The 21,784-nt window shown below is 41.6% G+C and overlaps 2 protein-coding genes across 3 annotated transcripts; both read right to left on the bottom strand.

Annotated features, from left to right (window-relative positions):
- Positions 1–156: 156 nt before the first annotated feature.
- LOC306916574 (microsomal glutathione S-transferase 1-like) lies at positions 157–21,569 on the bottom strand (the record flags this gene model as incomplete). 2 transcript variants are annotated; one of them, XM_079494498.1, is made up of 5 exons in its annotated part: positions 21,485–21,569; positions 5,270–5,335; positions 2,075–2,185; positions 1,492–1,592; positions 157–403 (listed from the first exon to the last, which is right to left on the bottom strand). In XM_079494498.1, exons 3-5 carry the CDS (start codon positions 2,183–2,185, stop codon positions 157–159), a joined length of 459 nt encoding a protein of 152 aa, XP_079350624.1. In that variant the 5' UTR covers positions 5,270–5,335; positions 21,485–21,569. The 2 variants fall into 2 exon arrangements, with proteins under 2 accessions (XP_079350624.1, XP_079350623.1); XM_079494497.1 differs by lacking the exon at positions 21,485–21,569 and having other exon boundaries at positions 5,270–5,372.
- Positions 15,369–21,541, bottom strand: LOC306916573 (microsomal glutathione S-transferase 1-like). Its single transcript, XM_079494496.1, has 4 exons — positions 21,422–21,541; positions 17,701–17,811; positions 16,536–16,627; positions 15,369–15,725 (listed from the first exon to the last, which is right to left on the bottom strand). The coding sequence occupies exons 1-4, from the start codon at positions 21,440–21,442 to the stop codon at positions 15,479–15,481; spliced, it is 471 nt and encodes a 156-aa protein (XP_079350622.1). The 5' UTR covers positions 21,443–21,541; the 3' UTR covers positions 15,369–15,478.
- Positions 21,570–21,784: the final 215 nt, after the last annotated feature.

Genomic DNA, 21,784 nt, shown 5'->3' with positions numbered 1-21,784 from the left:
CCACCATGCAGTCTCATCTCTACAGATAGGAGGCAGTGGTGAGCACCCTGTAGGCCATGGAGAAGGTGACCACCATGCAGTCTCATCTCTACAGATAGGAGGCAGTGGTGAGCACCCTGTAGGCCATGGAGAAGGTGACCACCATGCCGATCATCTCTACAGATAGGAGGCAGTGGTGAGCACCCTGTAGGCCATGGAGAAGGTGACCACCATGCCGATCATCCAGGTCAGGGCTCTACTGGGCTGGGGCAGAGGGCACACGTACGCCACCGTGTGGAGGATCCGGGACGCCGCAAACACCCGGAAGTGGATCAGGGCCGTGGACAGATCCGGACCGGTCAGAGAATACAGCAGACCAATCACGACGAAGGGAATGATGTTCTCCAAATCATTCTGGTGGCATCTGGACACGAAAGAGAATATGTCATGGGAAAAAAATTGTACAAGAATTATATATCGTTGGCTCGTTTGTTAAAGTGGAGTCCGCTTCTATTAAATAGAATATAGTGTATTAAATTAGCAAAGCTTATTTTGAAATACAGTAACTCACTTTGTGTTTGCAATTACATTCCTTTGTGTACAGCATTTTGTAACTATATTTGAGAAGTGCTATACAAATGAATTTTTTATTTTACAATGTTAGGCATTTAGCAGACGCAGACTTACAGTAATCAAGGTAAACACAACATCAACATTTGTTTCCCTGGCACGGGGGAACAAATAACACCAAAAACTAAATAAATAAATATTCGTATCAGTATCAATTATTTTGGACCAAACAAATAATTACAAAGAATATAAACAACGAAAAAAGTGTTGTAACCTGCCATTTTTTTCCTTCTTTCTAATTCTTTGTTTGTTCCAAAACATTGTGTTTATTGTCATGATGTGTTGATGTATCTGAACCATGAGAGCCCCGGAGAAAAGTTGTGACACACGGCAGACAGCAGAAGCAGATCCGAGATGATGTTGTTTATTTCGCAAGTACACAGCGCAGCAGGTTAAAGCTCACGCCAGCCAGAGATGGCCTGACGTGCATCCACAAGGCTCGCGCCCGACTGACAAAGAGTCCCATCTTGGTCAACCTTTTAAGCAGTTTACATGAGTGTAGGGTGTCAACAGACATTTTAGTGACCAGTCCTTTGATCAATCAGTCTGTTCCTTCATGTCAACAAACTCCTTTGTCATACAAATAGCCACAGGAAGGCACATAGCAAATGGCCAGGCCCTCACCACATGGGACCGGGTGTGGGAGCCTGGAGTGGAAGACAGTCACAGACACCCTACAGACACCTCCAAATGAAAGTCAAGATGAGCACAGTAGCACACATTACTAAGAATTATGAATTCCAGATTCATCAGTGTCACAACTCGAGTTGGCTTTGTCCGCAGCGTAAACGTCTCTGGAACTAAATATACATGGACCAAAAAAAGAAAAACATTATAAAAAATTAATTCAAATATGATAAAACATTATTTATTTATTCTAACCTTCTCACACGCTCCACATCTGGATCAGCTTTGATCATCTTCTTTCTCTCCTCGGCTGGTTTATCCATACATACATACTGGTCTTCTAGGTTTGCAAAGGCCTGAATGGATGAAATAGCATAATTTACTTCCCTGCTTTGACTTATGTTATTCTAATTACATTATATACTTTATTATAATTTTAGCGTAATAGTGTAATTATAGCACATATTATAGCATACAAGCAAAACAGATACTCTACATTTGTTTGTTTTTAAACGGTGTGTGTCGTGATTTAAAATAAGTGCTCTGTTTTTTGTCATACAACCACACATAATCAATAAAGAATAATCCGGAGTTCAGCAATAGCATAGATAGATGATACTCATCTGCTACTATACCATTTTATATTATCTTACACTATTTCATTAATTATATTATCCTACACTATTTCATTAATTATTATTGTTATTGCTACTACCTGTATCTCTTTCCCTATCTCTCTTCTATTCTTTTCTCCTATTCCCCCTCTACCCTCTGAAAAACACTGTCTTTCCCCTCGTGAAAAACACTGTCTTACCCCTCGTGAAAAACACTGTCTTACCCCTCGTGAAAAGCGGAAGAACACCGTCATGAATGACATCATCATCATCTTCAGGATGACGATGGTGGCGTAGGTACAGAACGCTAAGAACACCGGACTGTCCATGTCCATCTGTAAATACAAATAATATAACGTCTGTCCATGTGAATTAATACAAACTGTACCCGTGCCCAGGCAAAGAGCTGCACCGGTCGGTAACGATGGAAGTTGGAGATCCATGCCCCACCCGGCTATGCAGTGACCGTTATAACCGTGTCAGAGTACCCGTTCCACCCATCTGTCTGTGTCCCTTTTATGCCCATATATGGAGATTTCTGTATCTGTCTCTCTGTGTCCTTTATGCCTATATGGAGTTCTGTGTCAGGCATGCCCAAATATGTAGTGCTGTGATGTCAGAACAGGATAGCTCCATATTGTATAGATTATGGACCATGGGCAGGGGCCCTAAAGAGCCCGGGCAGAGGCCTTTTGTGGCAGTTCTGGACAACCGTGGGTCCGACCGACTCGACATCGGGACACTGCACTCCCTGTGGGCGTGTGGAACGTGCGTGTCGAATATGAAGTCGGTGGGACGAACGGTTCTCGAGTTACGTGCATTACAGCCGTACACGCGTACAGACAGACGTACAGACAGACGTAGACGTATAGTGCATTTACAGACGGATAATGTAACGACTTTCCATGTCCATCTGTAAATACCAGTAAGGCGCCCTGAGGGCGAGAAACGACCTCGCCCTCGCATGCACACATCCGCCTGGGTGACAGCTGCTGGGGGAGCGCTTCATGGCGTTTTGGCATGGGGGGGCAGATCAATATATGGAATGAATTCTGTACTGGCCATATATGGAGGGTGTCTTGATTGTACAGGGTTTGATGAGGTCAGATCAACATAATGGAATGTCAGAACAGGTCAGCTCCATATATGGAGATCTAAGGGTGGCAGCGGGGGCAGTGTCTTGAGTGTACAGGGTTTGATGAGGTAGGGCCAGGCCTTAATTTTCAGGCCTGTTGAGAACTCTAGTTTTCGCGGCCTGCCGGGCACGGCTTTGGGGCTGGCCCGTCTAGAGTTTGAATGGACAGGTATCAGTCAAAATGGAGACATCGAAGAGGAAGGATGGGTGGGGAGGATCAACATTATGGAATGTCAGAACAGGTCAGCTTCATATATGGAGATCTTAAGGGTTTGAGGTTTGAGGTCAGATGTAGAGTTGCTGGCCGGCTCCATATATGCAGATCTAGGTGATGGTCCAGTCTTCTCCATGTATGGCTATCCAGGGTTTGATGAGGTCACGCCATATATGGTGGCGTGACGTGTCACGAGGCGTGATGTCAAGAAGCGTGACCATATGGAGTCGTGACCATATATGGAGGCGTGATGTCACATGGCGCTCTGAAAATGCACTTGGCCCACCCATAATGTGGCAGTCACATGTGGTGGTCCACAAACACTACTTGGGAGACATGTGGCCTGAAGTGGCTTCTATCCTGGATGACATGACAGCAGTACGTACGCTGACTTGCATAAGAGTACAAAGTACTCGACTCCAGCGTGGTCAAACAACTAATTATACTCCTGGTCAAATATTACTCAACTAGCACTTGACCTAGTAGTCGTCTTGACGACCATTCATGCAAAGGTTAAAATGTAATTTACATGGCATTTAGTGGTCATTTAGAGTAGACCACTGTTTCCAAACAGTGGGTCACTTTATTTTGTGTTTCCCCACATTTAGCTTTTCATTTATTTATTTTTTCATTTAGAAAAAAACATCTCCCAAAAAAAAGCAAAATTAGTTTTTCATGAATTCAAGACAAATTTAATGATTCCTTTCAGTAATTTCATGAAGAAATCTAACAAATCCTGCTTCTATTTCCACTATTGTTTGGGTCCGGGGAAAACGTCTAATCTCTCTTTTGGGTTTTGACCTGAAAAGTTTGGGAACCACTGAGTGATTTAGAACAGATGCTATAGGTTCATTTGTTTACAGCCCATAGTTGTATAGTTTCAATGTAGGCTACAGATTATTATTTTGATAGTATATTGTTGAGGGGCGCAGCTATAGTGTAGATTTTCGTTTTACACAAACATTAAATTCCCAATTAATGGAGCATTTGAGTCATATGTGGACAAGCAAATCAGCTATTTTTGTCCTACACAAAGATTAAATTCCCATTGACAATGCATGGATGATGTATGATGATAAGAGCGCCCCTCACGGTCTAAAATACTTCTATCAACATAATACTTTAGACAGATGCTAGGTTCATTGTGTATACCTGATCCCACAGTGTTTACTGAGGCACTACATACATTGCCTCTTGCTTACATTTACCTTGCTTTAGTGTCACTCTGGATGAGAGGAGATCTGCTAAGTGCCTACATTGTAAATTGTATTGTAACTACAAGAGAAAGTTGCTGTGTCAAATGTGTACAAAACTATAGTGTTCAAAAGAAAAAATTACAAACTACATTTTCTTTTTCATATCAATGCTTTGCTGTATTCAGATTTAGACACCCCCCCCCCCCCACACACACACCACCACCATGATACATGACACCCCCAATATATTTTCCAGAAATCTTCAAATAATATTCAACAATGGTGCAAATCACTGATCTACAAGCTCACAACTCTTGAGAGCTTTTAGCTATTGCAGATTTAGATTATTAATATAACACATTATATTAACCTAGTTTATGCTAATGCTATTTAGCTTACACCACGTCCTGATGATGAAGCAACCAAAACACATTTAAATCACCATTATTTGAGATAAGCACAATTCGTTTTTGCATACCTGTTATTATTGAAAGATAATTCATACATTCTCCAAAGAAATAGCAGAAATAGCTGATCTACAAGATTTCTGCTATTTGTAGTTTAATAAATTAAATAGGCTATTAATTAAATAGGCTATGTCAGTATAATTTCTTTGTATATTATATAGTTAGGGTGTTTTGTCATATCTGAGCACTGATGAAGGCTGGATAGCCGAAACGTTTGTCCCTATGGTTTGAAATAAAAGTTTTTGAACCACAGTCTTGGTGTGTGCGACCCATCTCCTTGATTTTGTCATATCTGAGCAAAAATTCATAGTAATGTTCAATGCAATAATCGCAATTATTTTTATGACAATTAGCCTAATCATCAACTTGAATTATCGTGTAATCGTGACAGCGCTATTTCATTCTACCTTGTCTTTTAGGTTGTCAATTCCTGCTCGATGTCAAATAATCCACCTGACAGTCAGTCCTACTTCCTTGTTGTTGTTGGTGACACAATTTCTGGAATGCCTGCACGGAAAGAAAAGCCAACAGCCTCCCAATGTTAACCCCTGCAGGCCTGCAAGGCCACTGTTGTTGGTGTTTAATCAGCGTGTGTGTTCAGTCTAGCCAGTTAGACAGGTGCAATTATGGTTTGACCCTAAAAAAATTGCAACAGAAGGTTTCTCAACTGTTTTGTGTAGTATTAGGTGTCCTTAATAACATACTAAAAGTTTACCAAAGTTTGACCATGCGAAAGGTGTTATTTTAGCATAATATGCATAATATGCCCATAACATCCTATATAAGGCAAAAAAGTCCAAATTTCATCATTCTTTAAGTAACATGTGACATATGAAACTAGGGTGTTTGCATGATTCTGAATCCATTCCAAGCATTAGTTTTGCACAAAAAACACTCCTTGGGAGGAAAACGGCCACACAAACGTGATGAGGTCAGCACATTTGGTCAAGTGGATATGGCCTAATTTAGCCCAAGGAGTGTTTTTTGTGCAAAACTAATGCTTGGAATGGATTCAGAATCATGCAAACACCCTAGTTTCATATGTCACATATATATGTTACTTAAAGAATGTTACTTAAAGAATGATGAAATTTGGACTTTTTTGCCTTATATAGGATGTTATGGGCATATTATGCATATTATGCTAAAATAACACCTTTCGCATGGTCAAACTTTGGTAAACTTTTAGTATGTTATTAAGGACACCTAATACTACACAAAACAGTTGAGAAACCTTCTGTTGCAATTTTTTTAGGGTAAGGTGCCTTTTTTTCATATATGCCCTCACCTAAGTGGCGTGCACAGACATTTAGAGGGACAGGTGCTCAAGTGAAAAAAAGGGCACCTTGTGCAGTGCGTGGAACCGGCCGGTTGCCTTAATAGTGTGAGATTTATAGATTTTGGGGCCTAAATAATATATTGGAAGCTTTTTGTTATCAATAATTGATCAATGTCACCATGGTCCACATACTGTACAGCAGGGGTGCCCACACATTTTTGACTTGAGAGCTACTTTCAAAATGACCAGCTCAACAGGATCTACCTACCGAAAATATTATACCATTGCTGAAAATAGTTTAAATATGTACCTGATGGGGCTTTGGATTAACGGAGCTGGCATTTTCATAGTAGCTCATGATAACATGTCTACGGTGGATTTTTATGAAACAAAAACATTGCAGATAGAAAGAGGATAATTCAAGCTTTTCGTACAGCTGCAATATTGGTGAGTTTAATGTTGTTTAACACCATCAGATAGGACTTTTCTGTTTGTATGTATGGGCTTAGCCCGTCTCCGGACCCCCCGGGTTGAGCTCAGCTCACCGGAGACGGGCTAGTATGGGCTGTCAAGGCCAGAAAGTAGTTTTTTTTGCCACTCAGTGTGTTACCCCATAGGTTTTAATACACTCCAAAATTACCCCTTCTTTACTCTTCAAAATTCAAATGTTTTCTTACCTTTTATGTCCTGGTCAGAAATGTATATAGGGCGGAGTGGTTATTGTATGTTTTATAATAATCAAAATCTACAACGTAACTACTACATTTTCAAATAAATGTAGTGAAATAAAAGTGCAATATTTGGATCCGAGATGTAGTGGAGTAGAAGTGAAAGTATTGGACATTGGAAATAGTACAAATAGCTCAACATTGTACTCAAGTACAGTACTTAAGCAAATATACTTATTTAGTTTTATTTTGTTATTTCCACCACTGTGAGAGACATCACATGTCTCATGTGAACGAAAACAGACAAGATGAGAACACCGCATCACAGCCTCAAGAAAGCTGTACATAAACACATACACATTAAATGCATTGTAGGCTATTTATTTACCTCAGGAAATGTGTACATTAATACATTTACTTATCCACATGACCATTTTGATGATGTGGATTTTGCTCTTTGCTGATGTGGCCAGGAAACATTTGAATTGTATTCAAGAAGCATAATAGTGTCAGTTTTGACACGAGGAAGCACGTTGCTACTACTGGGGTAATTTACTTTTGTAGCACAAGGTGGCAGCAGATGACAAAAACAGAAAAGAAAACTATAATTCCATTTATTATGAATTGTTACTGCCTGTGGATCAGAACTCAACCATAGTTTTTAAGCCTGTACTGACATTTTATGAATCGCAAAAGTACGGTAATATGTTAATTTTAGCATGTTCAACTGTCTGTTGAAAACGACTCACATCATGCCATGGTCAATAGTTGGCTGAAATGGTCACTACTGGCTACCCCTAGCAACATAAACTGTAAATTAACAAATGTTCAAGAATACAATGACTTGCATAAAGAATATTGAGTTTGCACAATTATACAGTATCTCTTGTTAGCCCTGTACCTATATGGTTTCTCTGAACTTTCAACTTGGCACACAACAATATTCTGATAATGCTTATCTGGTCAAACATGCACTTTCCAGTACGTATTCTACACAAAGGGTACCCCAGGCCCATACTAATTAAAGTATGTCGGCAAATCTTTAAAATAACCACAATCACAATAACCACACAATGCCAACAAAACCAAACATAGTCCTCCAGTCTAGAACAGTGGTTCCCAACGTGCGTTCTGGGGACCCCCAGGGGTCCTTGTGGGAGTTTCAGGGGCGTCCCTAACTAGATCATGGGTTCCCAAAGTGGGGTCCGGGGACCCCCAGGGGTCCTTGTGGGAGTTTCAGGGGCGTCCCTAACTAGATGATAGATAGGTTCCATTTGTACACTGTGAGTTAAATCAACATTGATTTTACAGTATAAATTGAGGACCCAGAGATATAAATGCCATTAAATGGGGGTCCGTAGCCTAATGCATGTCAAACTGGGGGTCCTTGAAATTAAAATGGTTGAGAATCACTGCTAGAGCAATACAATTCTTCTCTTATGGGCATCCCTGGCATATCTTTTTCAAATGGGTGTCCGCAGAACAAATGTCAATTTGGGGGTCCTTGACATGAAGAGGTTTTGGAACCAGTGCTCTAGAAAAGGCTCTGGAACTAAATATACATGGGCCTATAATGACTCAACACCACAACACTGGCTGGGGTGTTTCGACCTTGCCTATATTATAGACCTAACTCACTACACTGATGTTTGTTTACATTATTTGGAACTTTATATTGAAGGGTTGGAGCAGGCTATGAGATCTCTAGCCGCTGACTATAGTGTGGAATCGTAAAATATAGTCCATATAGCCAATAATGCAATATTCTGTCAATAATATTAGACTACACTTTGGTCTCTGTGCGAATTTGATGCAGGTTAAGTGGAGTCACATTGTCTGGTCAAAAGTGCTTAGTCTGGGAGCTTTCCTTCATCAGAGGTTCTCATGAAGTACCCTGTGGCTAAAGCTTTGTTCTATACTGCTTGGAGCTTGTCACAGGTGTGAATCAAAACACACAGGGGGACAGCCATCTGCTAACCAAAAGGCCATCTGTTGATCTGTATGTTAATTTTGACTCCACCTCTGAATTCAATTCTGTACTATATCATGTCATGTTGTCAATGTGAAAATCACTAGTCTGGGCTGGCTACGGTCAGTCTGCTGGGAGCTCCCGTGGGCCGACCAAGGCCTACGGGGAAGCTATGCTATTTTTGTCATTCTGGACTCTGTCTTTGATTGAATAAATGGTCAACATGGATCTTCAGTTCATCTCTCTGCCTGTTCTTTCTCCGATCCGATGCTTTTTGACGAGGTTTTTCACTACTCTACAGTTTGCGTTAGCCTAGTTCATCTCTCTAGAGTTTACTACGGTTTAGTGAGTTTTAGGTGTGAAAATACACCACATAGATGTTGCCCTGAAACCCGGTGTCTTTGGTGCTTCCAGCGCCAGGCAGAAGAGAGCCGGCGGGGTTTTTTGGATATTTCAGTCTAATTTTGGCGGTTGGTGGTTGGTTTGATTTTTCGGGGAAACGGCGTTCGTCTACAGCGGGAAGAAGTGGTCTTCTCTTCGGCGACGATGGATGACAACAGCGCAAACGGTGCGCTCCGGATCTCTGATGGACAGCGGCCTGGACTCAGCGACGATCAGCGGAGTGCAGCGGGCCTCCACAGCGCGTCGACGGGGAACATGCTTCTCTTCACGTCTCGGCGGGGAGCAGCGGATCTCCGGCCCGAGGGAGGCGATCGATACACGGCCTTCACCGAGCAGCGGACCGGGTGTTCATCAGCGGTCCATGCACCGGGAGAAGGGAACGATCAGCGCATGGTTCATTTCGTCAGCGGGGGTGGTCACGGGCGAACGGCGACCACGGGTTCATTTCATTCTTCAGAAACAGCGGATCTGCAAGCTCGTTTTGCGGCGTTTCTTTGTTTCGATGGGGCTTGTAGCTACACGTGCGTTCATGTTTTTCTTTCCAGTCGTTTATGTGATATTTCATATTCATATAATGTCTGGAGGGGGGAGTATGGTGCTGTGTTGGATGGGACAATGGAAGCAGAGCGACGTGCGGAGCGGCGAGTTCAACGGCAACTTTCATGCAGCTTCTGTTTGACCAAGCATGGCTGTACGGACATGAGGTGAGACAATGAATAATGCGACATTATAAGAAGTTTATTAATAACAGATGGAGAGATTCAATAGTCTTTATCTGTATTCAAAAAGTGTGTCTAAATGTGAGTCTATTCAGCGTATATGTAGGCATACGCTGATGTTTGTGTGTTTTGTCGAAGTTAAATTAGTTAAGAAGTTGATTCAAGAAATAGAGTCTATGGGGTAATTTGGAGAATGTTTAAATAATTTTAGCTTTATTGAGATTAATTGATGCTCTGTGTCAGACGGCCGAGATCCCGGTGCCCCTCTCATACGCTTCAGTATAAAATCGTCTTAGAATTAGTAGAGCTGATTATTCTTTTCTCGTGTTAAATTTAGTTTACGATAATGTCAACTAGAGGCAGTTAGGGTGCCACGACGTGCAAATATTCTTTTGTTATTATTGAGAAAGCTTTTGTCTTTAAACGTGAGGGAGTTAGCGTTCATTAAGTTAGGGTCAGGATAAGTAACGTAACCCGATAGTACCCTGGTTAAGTTGAACTGTGACTTGTTAGTCTGAAGCAGGAGGTGGCCTCTGGCTAGGATCGTATTGGCATCGGGACTTATTTTGCCTCACTCCCTTCCCCGCATCGCGCTCACCAAGCCTTTGAAGGAGTAGTTTCAGAATATAAATGAATTTATCAAACATGTCCGAAAAGCTTATTTGAAAATGAAGGTTATGACTATGTTTTACTCTTAATATCATATTAAACTGGGTGTTTAATTATTAAGATTGAAGGCCAATAATTATTCCAACAAAGTGGGAGTTTCAAAGTGAAACAAAGGGGTTAAGACGAAAGTGTTGTTGTGATTTTAATGTCAGTATATGTTTAAAGTTCCATTTCTATCATTGATCGATAAGGTTATGTGAAATTCGTTTAAAAAAGTGATTTGAAGTTACAGACAGGGTATTGTGAGTGTTTTGATGTGTCGAAAAGTGATGCTAGGTGTACATTGATGAAATTGTAAGGATGTAGAAGAAGAATCATTTAGAAGAACGAGAACATGTAATTTGAACCAGTTGTAATCATTTTGGGAACTTTGTGTAATGTTGTCATTTGTTGTTGTTTTTCCTGATGTTCGGTAGGCTGTGATGGAGTCAAAAGGGGGGTGTACTACAGTTGAATATGGACTATATGTATTTTTATATATGCCAATCTTGTGATTGTCATAAGGGGGGAGTGTGGAATCGTAAAATATAGTCCATATAGCCAATAATGCAATATTCTGTCAATAATATTAGACTACACTTTGGTCTCTGTGCGAATTTGATGCAGGTTAAGTGGAGTCACATTGTCTGGTCAAAAGTGCTTAGTCTGGGAGCTTTCCTTCATCAGAGGTTCTCATGAAGTACCCTGTGGCTAAAGCTTTGTTCTATACTGCTTGGAGCTTGTCACAGGTGTGAATCAAAACACACAGGGGGACAGCCATCTGCTAACCAAAAGGCCATCTGTTGATCTGTATGTTAATTTTGACTCCACCTCTGAATTCAATTCTGTACTATATCATGTCATGTTGTCAATGTGAAAATCACTAGTCTGGGCTGGCTACGGTCAGTCTGCTGGGAGCTCCCGTGGGCCGACCAAGGCCTACGGGGAAGCTATGCTATTTTTGTCATTCTGGACTCTGTCTTTGATTGAATAAATGGTCAACATGGATCTTCAGTTCATCTCTCTGCCTGTTCTTTCTCCGATCCGATCCGATGCTTTTTGACGAGGTTTTTCACTACTCTACAGTTTGCGTTAGCCTAGTTCATCTCTCTAGAGTTTACTACGGTTTAGTGAGTTTTAGGTGTGAAAATACACCACATAGGCTTACAGCCTATAGCCTATAACAGACTTGTTTACTGATGCAAGCTCGCAATGCATTTCCAATGGGAGTCACATGGTTTGACACAACATTTTTGTTGTATGAGGGGGTGGGGGGCAGTCGAAACACAGCCGGAAGCCGTACAACACAAATGTTGTGTCAAACCATGTGACTTCCATTGGAAATGCATTGGGGCAAGATGTAAACAAACCCTTTCATACATCTAGCATGCATCAATGTTGTATGCTAGATGCGAAGGTGTCAGGCCTTACACGTTACACACTCACTCTCTCTCACACACACACACACGCACACGCACATGACACAATGGCAGAACAGACCGATGGTACAAACCTTGAATACAAACCTGTATTGATAAAAGCACATATTCAGGGCATGCACGTCACGTGAGTGTGTGGGGGGAAAAAAACCCAATAGCATTAATAAAAGTTCCCATCACTTCACCGAACAATATAGTGTGCAGTGGGAGCACACCTTAGAGTATATAAGGAGCACACGGTCCACCTGGCTCCATTGGCTGGGCGCCAGCGGCGACCTGTCCTTCCTTTCCTCACAATACTTTGACCAGTGAGTGACGTCAGCAGTGTTGGTTTTGACAGCACATTTAGATTTTAGTTATAGTCTCTTGAGTAGTTTTCATGTAGTTTTAGTCACCTGGAATGTTGTAGCGTTAGTCTAGTTTTAGTCGACTAAATATCATAAGATTTTAGTTCAGCTTGCAGAACGGCTATTTTCAGCATGCAACTAAGTGCACATTTTAGTCTAGTTGTTATTTGTCGAAATTGTCAATATAGTCTTATAGTCAGCCATCATAGCTTAGTTTTCATTTAGTTTCAGTTTAGTTTTCGTCAGTGAAAAAAGGTAGTCGGCGAACATTTTCTGTCATAGTATTAGTCGACGAAATCAACACTGGACGTCAGTGCGTTAAAGCTCATTCATAGTCTGGATTTTCGGTGGTGAGGTCACAACAGAGAGTAAAAACAGAGAAGAGCTGGGGCGGTGGCGTTGGTTTGCTCTTCACCGTGGCTCGTGACGTCATGTTGTAGTTCGGTGGTCACCTCGCCACCGAAAATCCATACTATGAATAATGCTTTAGGGAGCGCTCGCTGTGTTCATTTGGACCGCACGAAAGTATAGGGTGGGACGAGGATTTACTATTCGGAGGTGACCGAGCTCTTTCAGTGGCCGGCCCCGACCTCTGGAACAGTCTTCCCCTACAAATTAAGTCTGCTTGCTCCTTAGCAGCTTTTAAAGCGTTATTCATAGTATGGATTTTCGGTGGTGAGGTGACCACCGAACTACAACATGACGTCACTAGCCGTGGTGAAGAGCAAACCACCGCCACCGCCCCAGCCCTTCTCTCTGTTTTTACTCACCACCGCTCAACGTTATTTCAGCTCCGGTGGTCACCTCACCACCGAAAATCCAGACTATGAATAGGCCTTTAGTCTTCTCTTAAAACCTGAGGCTGGATTGCTAAAGTTACAACTGTGTAATTCCTGTTGTCTATCGTATCGAGACAATATCTCTCCACCCAACATATTTCATATGTATGGGGAATACAAAATATGTTGGGTGGAGAGAGAGTCTCTTCACTCAGAGAACAAAGCTTACAAAACTTCTGGGAACTCGGATTACTTCCAATGCAATGTTGAAATGAGTCACTAATTTGTGCAGGACGTCATGTTCGCCTTATCTGTAATGCTCTATAGAGCGTTGCAGTCCCGCCTCCTACCCTGGACCAGGAAATGAAACCCAATGCATTATTCTCATAGACATTTCTTAAAGTATTTATTTAAAGACGGTTACGCCGCGGACAAAGCCAACTCGAGTCGTGACAACTCATGACAACACAAACAATATTTTGGACCAAACAAATAATTAGAAAGAAGAAAAAAACGGCAGGTTACAACACTTTTTTTGTTGTTTTTCTTCTTTGTAATTATTTGTTTGGTCCAAAATATTGTTTGTGTTGTCATGAGTTGTCACGACTCGAGTTGGCTTTGTCCGCGGCGTAACCGTCTTTAAATAAATACTTTAAAAAATGTCTATGAGAATAATGCATTGGGTTTCATTTCCTGGTCCAGGGTAGGAGGCGGGACTGCGACGCTCTATAGGCCTACTGTGCTTTTTTGAGTGACGCTAGCCCTAGATTTTCGTCTTACACAAATTGGAAATTCCCATTGACAATGAATGGAGATGTGTGCACGAGCAAATCGGCTATTTTTGTCCTACACAAAGAATAAGTTCCCATTGACAATGCATGGATGATGTATGATGATAAGAGCGCCCCTCACTTCACACAGGTGTCATTAAAAAATCACACCCGTGTGAACTGAGTGGTGTAATATAGCCTGTCTGACGTAATGAAATCATGTCTGACGTAATGAAATCACACCCGGGTGAACAGGGTGAACATAGCAACCATGCTCATTTTTCTGCACTAACAAAGCCAGTTGTAGGAGTCAAGAAAATGAAAATACATACATTGATTATACTTGCATATGAAGGTTTTGAAGGGTGTTTTGCCCCCCCCACGGACCCCGCCCGCGTATTCTTGCCTACCCTAAATTGTCATTCCTGCATACGCCACTTGGGCAGTACGTGCACCAGTGCCAGTCACATGGATTAAAAACACAATATAATCTCACAACTGAAACAGTGTGCGCCCACCCGCACTACATTTCTTAACAATTAACACAATATGTAGTAAATTAAATGATGAGGTTTTAGTAATTTTGTTCTTGCCATTACATACTACCAAGCAGGTGAAGAAACCACAGACTGAGGCTTTTAACATTTGCTTTTATATGAAATATCCGAGACTTTTATAGGTTTTATATGGATGATAATTCTTCACTGCACATAATGCCAGTTTGACCACTTGAAATTAAGCAATATTACACGAGAGGGTGTGGGTTAACGTGATTATTGCCACGACAGGGATGCGGTAAGGAAGGAACGTTCCTTCCTTACCGCATCACTGAAGTGGCAATAATCACGTTAACCCACACCCTCTCGTGTAATATTGCAATTATACCACAGTTACCCTTAAAACTAAGAGAATCGCTGAAAAAAATATATTTTTTAATGACAGATGTAGTCACTACGACCACAAATGTCCCAAGAAACTAGCTAGCCTAGCCACCGAGTTTGCTAGCGCTCTGGGAGAACAGAGCAGCTGAATTCTTTGTTTTGATTAGGTGGTGAATGGTGCTGGTTTAACCCACGGCTAGAAGGCTGTTTCAACCAATCAGATTGCTTCCTCGAAACGACCTGTGGTATAATGCGCTATAATCTTAAAACAAGCACAACTGCGCAAGTAGTCTATTCTACAAGCAATGACCGTTTGTAGAATAGACTACTTTGGCTTATTCGCTTATGCTGAAATAGAAGAATCGCTGCCATCTCCAGAATCCAAATGACTGAAATCAGTCGTGGCGACTGAGAACTTGAATCCATGCAGTCTCATCTCTACAGATAGGAGGCAGTAGTGAGCACCCTGTAGGCCATGGAGAAGGTGACCACCATGCCGGTCATCTCTACAGATAGGAGGCAGTAGTGATCACCCTGTAGGCCATAGAGAAGGTGACCACCATGCAGCTCTCATCTCTACAGATAGGAGGCAGTAGTGAGCACCCTGTAGGCCATGGAGAAGGTGACCACCATGCAGCTCTCATCTCTACAGATAGGAGGCAGTAGTGAGCACCCTGTAGGCCATGGAGAAGGTGACCACCATGCAGTCTCATCTCTACAGATAGGAGGCAGTGGTGAGCACCCTGTAGGCCATGGAGAAGGTGACCACCATGCCGATCATCCAGGTCAGGGCTCTACTGGGCTGGGGCAGAGGGCACACGTACGCCACCGTGTGGAGGATCCGGGACGCCGCAAACACCCGGAAGTGGATCAGGGCCGTGGACAGATCCGGACCGGTCAGAGAATACAGCAGACCAATCACGACGAAGGGAATGATGTTCTCCAAATCATTCTGGTGGCATCTGGACACGAAAGAGAATATGTCATGGGAAAAAAATTGTACAAGAATTATATATCGTTGGCTCGTTTGTTAAAGTGGAGTCCGCTTCTATTAAATAGAATATATTAAATTAGCAAAGCTTATTTTGAAATACAGTAACTCACTTTGTGTTTGCAATTACATTCCTTTGTGTACAGCATTTTGTAACTATATTTGAGAAGTGCTATACAAATGATTTTTTTATTTTACAATTTTAGGCATTTAGCAGACGCAGACTTACAGTAATCAAGGTAAACACAACATCAACATTTGTTTCCCTGGCACAAAAGGGGGAACAAATAACACCAAAAACTAAATAAATAAATATTCGTATCAGTATCAGCTATCGGCTAAATTGTTATTTTAAACATCGGTATCCCATATTCCCATATCCGTGCATCTCTATAGAGTGTTGCAGTCCCACTTTCATGACGACGCCAGGCCGAGGAAATAATTCCCAATGCATTTTTCCCATAGACATTTCAAAAAGTATTTATTTAAAGACCTTATAAGCGTCAAATCATGACAACAAACACAATTATTTTGGACCAAACAAATAATTACAAAGAATATAAACAACGAAAAAAGTGTTGTAACCTGCCATTTTTTTCCTTCTTTCTAATTCTTTGTTTGGCCCAAAACATTGTGTTTATTGCCATGATGTGTCACAACTCGAGTTGGCTTTGTCCGCAGCGTAAACGTGTCAGGAACTAAATATACATGGACCAAAAAAAGAAAAACATTATAAAAAAAATAATTAAAATATGATAAAACATTATTTATTTATTCTAACCTTCTCACACGCTCCACATCTGGATCAGCTTTGATCATCTTCTTTCTCTCCTCGGCTGGTTTATCCGCTACGTCTTCTAGGTTTGCAAAGGCCTGAATGGATGAAATAGCATAATTTACTTCCCTGCTTTGACTTATGTTATTCTAATTACATTATATACTTTATTATAATTTTAGCGTAATAGTGTGATACTCTACATTTGTTTGTTTTTAAACAGTGTGTGTCGTGATTTAAAATAAGTGCTCTGTTTTTTGTCATACAACCACACATAATCAATAAAGAATAATCTGGAGTTCAGCAATAGTATAGATGGTACTCATCTGCTACTATACCATTTTATATTATCTTACACTATTTAATTAATTATATTATCCTACACTATTTCATTCATTATTATTGTTATTGCTACTACCTGTATTTGCCTGTATCTCTTTCCCTGTCTATCTCTCTTCTATTCTTTCCACCTATTTCCCCCCCCCCCCCCCCCCCCCCCGACACGGTTGAGGCAGATGGCCGCCCACCCTAGAGTCGGGTTCTGCCTGACGTTTCTTCCTAAAGGGGAGTTTTTCGTTACCATTGTCGCAGTACTGCTTGCTCTGGGTGGATCTTTGTTGGTTTGTAAAGTGTCTTGAGACAACTTGTTGTGATTTGACACTTTAATAAAATTGAATTGAAAATTGATCTGTTCACAAGTTAACACAGCCTCCTCCAGTTGCGGTGTTCTTTATACCGTTCAGGCTATATGGAAAGGTGTCTACTAATGTCGTCTTTACAGTCTAGTAAATGTAGATCAGCTCTGCAAGCTGATAAAAACCCCACTGTCTTACCCCTCGTGAAAATCACTGTCTTACCCCTCGTGAAAAACACTGTCTTACCCCTCGTGAAAATCACTGTCTTACCCCTCGTGAAAATCACTGTCTTACCCCTCGTGAAAATCACTGTCTTACCCCTCGTGGAAATCACTGTCTTACCCCTCGTGAAAATCACTGTCTTACCCCTCGTGAAAAACACTGTCTTACCCCTCGTGAAAAACACTGTCTTACCCCTCGTGAAAAACACTGGTGAAAAACACTGTCTTACCCCTCGTGAAAAACACTGTCTTACCCCTCGTGAAAAACACTGTCTTACCCCTCGTGAAAAACACTGGTGAAAAACACTGTCTTACCCCTCGTGAAAAGCGGAAGAACGCCGTCATGAATGACATCATCATCATCTTCAGGATGACGATGGTGGCGTAGGTACAGAACGCCAAGAACACCGGACTGTCCATGTCCATCTGTAAATACAAATAATATAACGTCTGTCCATGTCCTTCCCTGAATTAATACAAACTGTACCCGTGCCCAGGCGAAGAGCTACACCGGTCGGTAACGATGGAAGTTGGAGATCCATGCCCCACCCGGCTATGCAGTGCCCATTGTAACCTTGTCAGAGTACCCGTTCCACCCATCTGTCTGTGTCCCTTTTATGCCCATATATGGAGATTTCTGTATCTGTCTCTCTGTGTCCTTTATGCCTATATATATATATATATATATATATATATATATATATATATATATATATATATATGGAGCTCTGTGTCAGGCATGCCCAAATATGGAGTGCTGTGATGTCAGAACAGGCTAGCTCCATATTGTATATAGATTATGGACCATGGGCAGGGGCCCTAAAGAGCCCGGGCAGAGGCCTTTTGTGGCAGTTCTGGACAACCGTGGGTCCGACCGACTCGACATCGGGACACTGCACTCCCTGTGGGCGTGTGGAACGTGCGTGTCGAATATGAAGTCGGTGGGGCGAACGGTTCTCGAGTTACGTGCATTACAGCCGTACACGCGTACAGATGGATAATATAACGACTTTCCATGTCCATCTGTAAATACCAGTAAGACGCCCTGAGGGCGAGAAGCACCCTCGCCCTCGCATGCACACATCTGCCTGGGTGACTGTTGGGCGAGCGCTTCATGGCGTTTTGGCTTGGGGGGGGCAGATCAATATATGGAATTAATTCTGTACTGGCCATATATGGAGGGTGTCTTGAGTGTACAGGTTTTGATGAGGTCAGATCAACATAATGGAATGTCAGAACAGGTCAGCTCCATATATGGAGATCTAAGGGTGGCAGCGGGGGCAGTGTCTTGAGTGTACAGGGTTTGATGAGGTAGGGCCAGGCCTTAACACTCCCATCGCCCAGGACAATGTTCTTTGTCCTTTCTATTAGTAACGCCCGACGCCCAGGACGAAGTCTTGTCCAAAAGACGAAGTTTATTGATATGAGAACGGATCGGATGGCTCCACAGCCTGCTAGCGCCTGTTGGGCAATCCTCGGTGTTGTGCAAGAGTGAGACGTCATCGAAAAACTCCCTCCCCTGTTCAGCTGATGAAAATGAAAATCTTAAAACGTTCATAACTCGCGATCTAAATCATCCCGTCTAATTATGAAAAAAGATCCTGTTTTAGACGGCGCTCCGGTCCAGTTGCCAGTCGCGATAGATTTATTCTTGTCGTTGTCAATCGACTCTAGAGTGGTGTGGCTATTGTTAGCTGCTACACACACATCAACAACAACTTCCGGTCCGTCCGGAAAAGGGGTCCGTGTTTATAAATCGAATGGCCGCTATAATGTAATGGATTAAATAACCCTGAGCGATTTAAAGTGTTAATTTTCAGGCCTGTTGAGAACTCTAGTTTTCGCGGCCTGCCGGGCACGGCTTTGGGGCTGGCCCGTCTAGAGTTTGAATGGACAGGTATCAGTCAAAATGGAGACATCGAAGAGGAAGGATGGGTGGGGAGGATCAACATTATGGAATGTCAGAACAGGTCAGCTTCATATATGGAGATCTTAAGGGTTTGAGGTTTGAGGTCAGATGTAGAGTTGCTGGCCGGCTCCATATATGCAGATCTAGGTGATGGTCCAGTCTTCTCCATGTATGGCTATCCAGGGTTTGATGAGGTCATGTGTCGTGATCTTCATATATGGAGACGGCCATATATGGTGGCGTGACGTGTCACGAGGCGTGATGTCAAGAAGCGTGACCATATATGGAGTCGTTACCATATATGGTGGCGTGATGTCACATGGCGCTCTGAAAATGCACACGGCCCACCCATAATGTGGCGGTCAGATGTGGTGGTCCACAAACACTTGGGAGACATGTGGCCTGAAGTGGCTTCTAACCTGGATGACCTGACAGTGGTACGTACGGTGACTTGCATAAGAGTACAAAGTACTCGACTCCAGCGCGGTCAAACAACTAATTATACTCCTGGTCAAATATTACTCAACTAGCACTTGACCTAGTAGTCGTCTTGACGACCATTCATGCAAAGGTTAAAATGTAATTTAGATGGCATTTAGTGAGTAGACCACTGTTTCCAAACAGTGGCTCACTTTATTTTGTGTTTCCCCACATTTAGCTTTTCATTTATTTATTTTTTCATTTAGAAAAAAACATCTCCCAAAAAAAAATTTGTTTTTCATGAATTCAAGACAAATTTAATGATTTCTTTCAGTAATTTCATGAAGAAATCTAACAAATCCTGCTTCTATTTCCACTATTGTTTGGGTCCGGGGAAAACGTCTAATCTCTCTTTTGGGTTTTGACCTGAAAAGTTTGGGAACCACTGAGTGATTTAGAACAGATGCTATAGGTTCATTTGTTTACAGCCCATAGTTGTATAGTTTCAATGTAGGCTACAGATTATTATTTTGATAGTATATTGTTGAGGGGAGTGTAGATTTTCGTTTTACACAAACATTAAATTCCCAATTAATGGAGCATTTGAGTCATATGTGGACAAGCAAATCGGCTCTTTTTGTCCTACACAAAGATTAAATTCCCATTGACAATGAATGGATGATGTATGATGATAAGAGCGCCCCTCACGGTCTAAAATACTTCTATCAACATAATACTTTAGACAGATGCAGGTTCATTGTGTATACCTGATCCCACAGTGTTTACTGAGGCACTACATACATTGCCTCTTGCTTACATTTACCTTGCTTTAGTGTAAGTCACTCTGGATGAGAGGAGATCTGCTAAGTGCCTACATTGTAAATTGTATTGTAACTACAAGAGAAAGTTGCTGTGTCAAATGTGTACAAAACTATAGTGTTCAAAAGAAAAAATTACAAACTACATTTTCTTTTTCTTATCAATGCTTTGCTGTATTCACATTTAGACACCCCCCCCCCCACCACCACCACCACCACCATGATACATGACACCCCCAATAGATCTTCCAGAAATCTTCAAATAATATCAACAATGGTGAAAATAACTGATCTACAAGCTCACAACTCTTGAGAGCTTTTAGCTATTGCAGATTTAGATTATTAATATAACACATTAATATAACACATTATATTAACCTAGTTTATGCTAATGCTATTTTAAAATAGATCTACAAGCTTACACCACGTCCTGATGATGAAGCAACCAAAACACATTTAAATCACAATTATTTGAGATAAGCACAATTAGTTTTTGCATACTTGTTATTATTGAAAGATAATTCATACATTCTCCAAAGAAATAGCAGAAATAGCTGATCTACAAGCTATTTGTAGTTTAATAAATTAAATAGGCTATTAATTAAATAGGCTATGTCAGTATAATTTCTTTGTATATTTCAGTTAGGGTATTTTGTCATATCTGAGCACTGATGAAGGCTGGATAGCCGAAACGTTTGTCCCTATGGTTGAAATAAAACTTTTTGAACCACAGTCTTGGTGTGTGCGACCCATCTCCTTGATGTTGTCATATCTGAGCAAAAATTCATAGTAATGTTCAATGCCAAAAAAAAACCAATTGAATCGTACAATCGCAATTATTTGTATGACAATTATCGTGTGTAATCGTGACAGCGCTATTTGATTCTACCTTCTCTTTCAGGTTGTCCATTCCTGCTCGATGTCAAATAATCCACCTGACAGTCAGTCCTACTTCCTTGTTGTTGTTGGTGACACAATTTCTGGAATGCCTGCACGGAAAGAAAAGCCAACAGTGTCTCCGCCTCCCAATGTTAACCCCTGCAGGCCTGCAAGGCCACTGTTGTTGGTGTTTAATCAGCGTGTGTGTTCAGTCTAGCCAGTGGCGTGCACAGACATTTAGAGGGACATGTGCTCAAGTGAAAAAAAAGGGCACCTTGTGCAGTGCGTGGAACCGGCCGGTTGCCTTAATAGTGTGAGATTTATAGATTTTGGGGCCTAAATAATATATTGGAAGCTTTTTTTTTATCAAGAA

The sequence above is a fragment of the Electrona antarctica genome, assembly GCF_951216825.1.
Source record: "Electrona antarctica genome assembly, chromosome: 23".
NCBI lineage: Eukaryota > Metazoa > Chordata > Actinopteri > Myctophiformes > Myctophidae > Electrona > Electrona antarctica.
The sequence above is the reverse complement of the archived record's forward strand: the minus strand, read 5'-3'. Positions and strand labels throughout refer to the sequence as shown.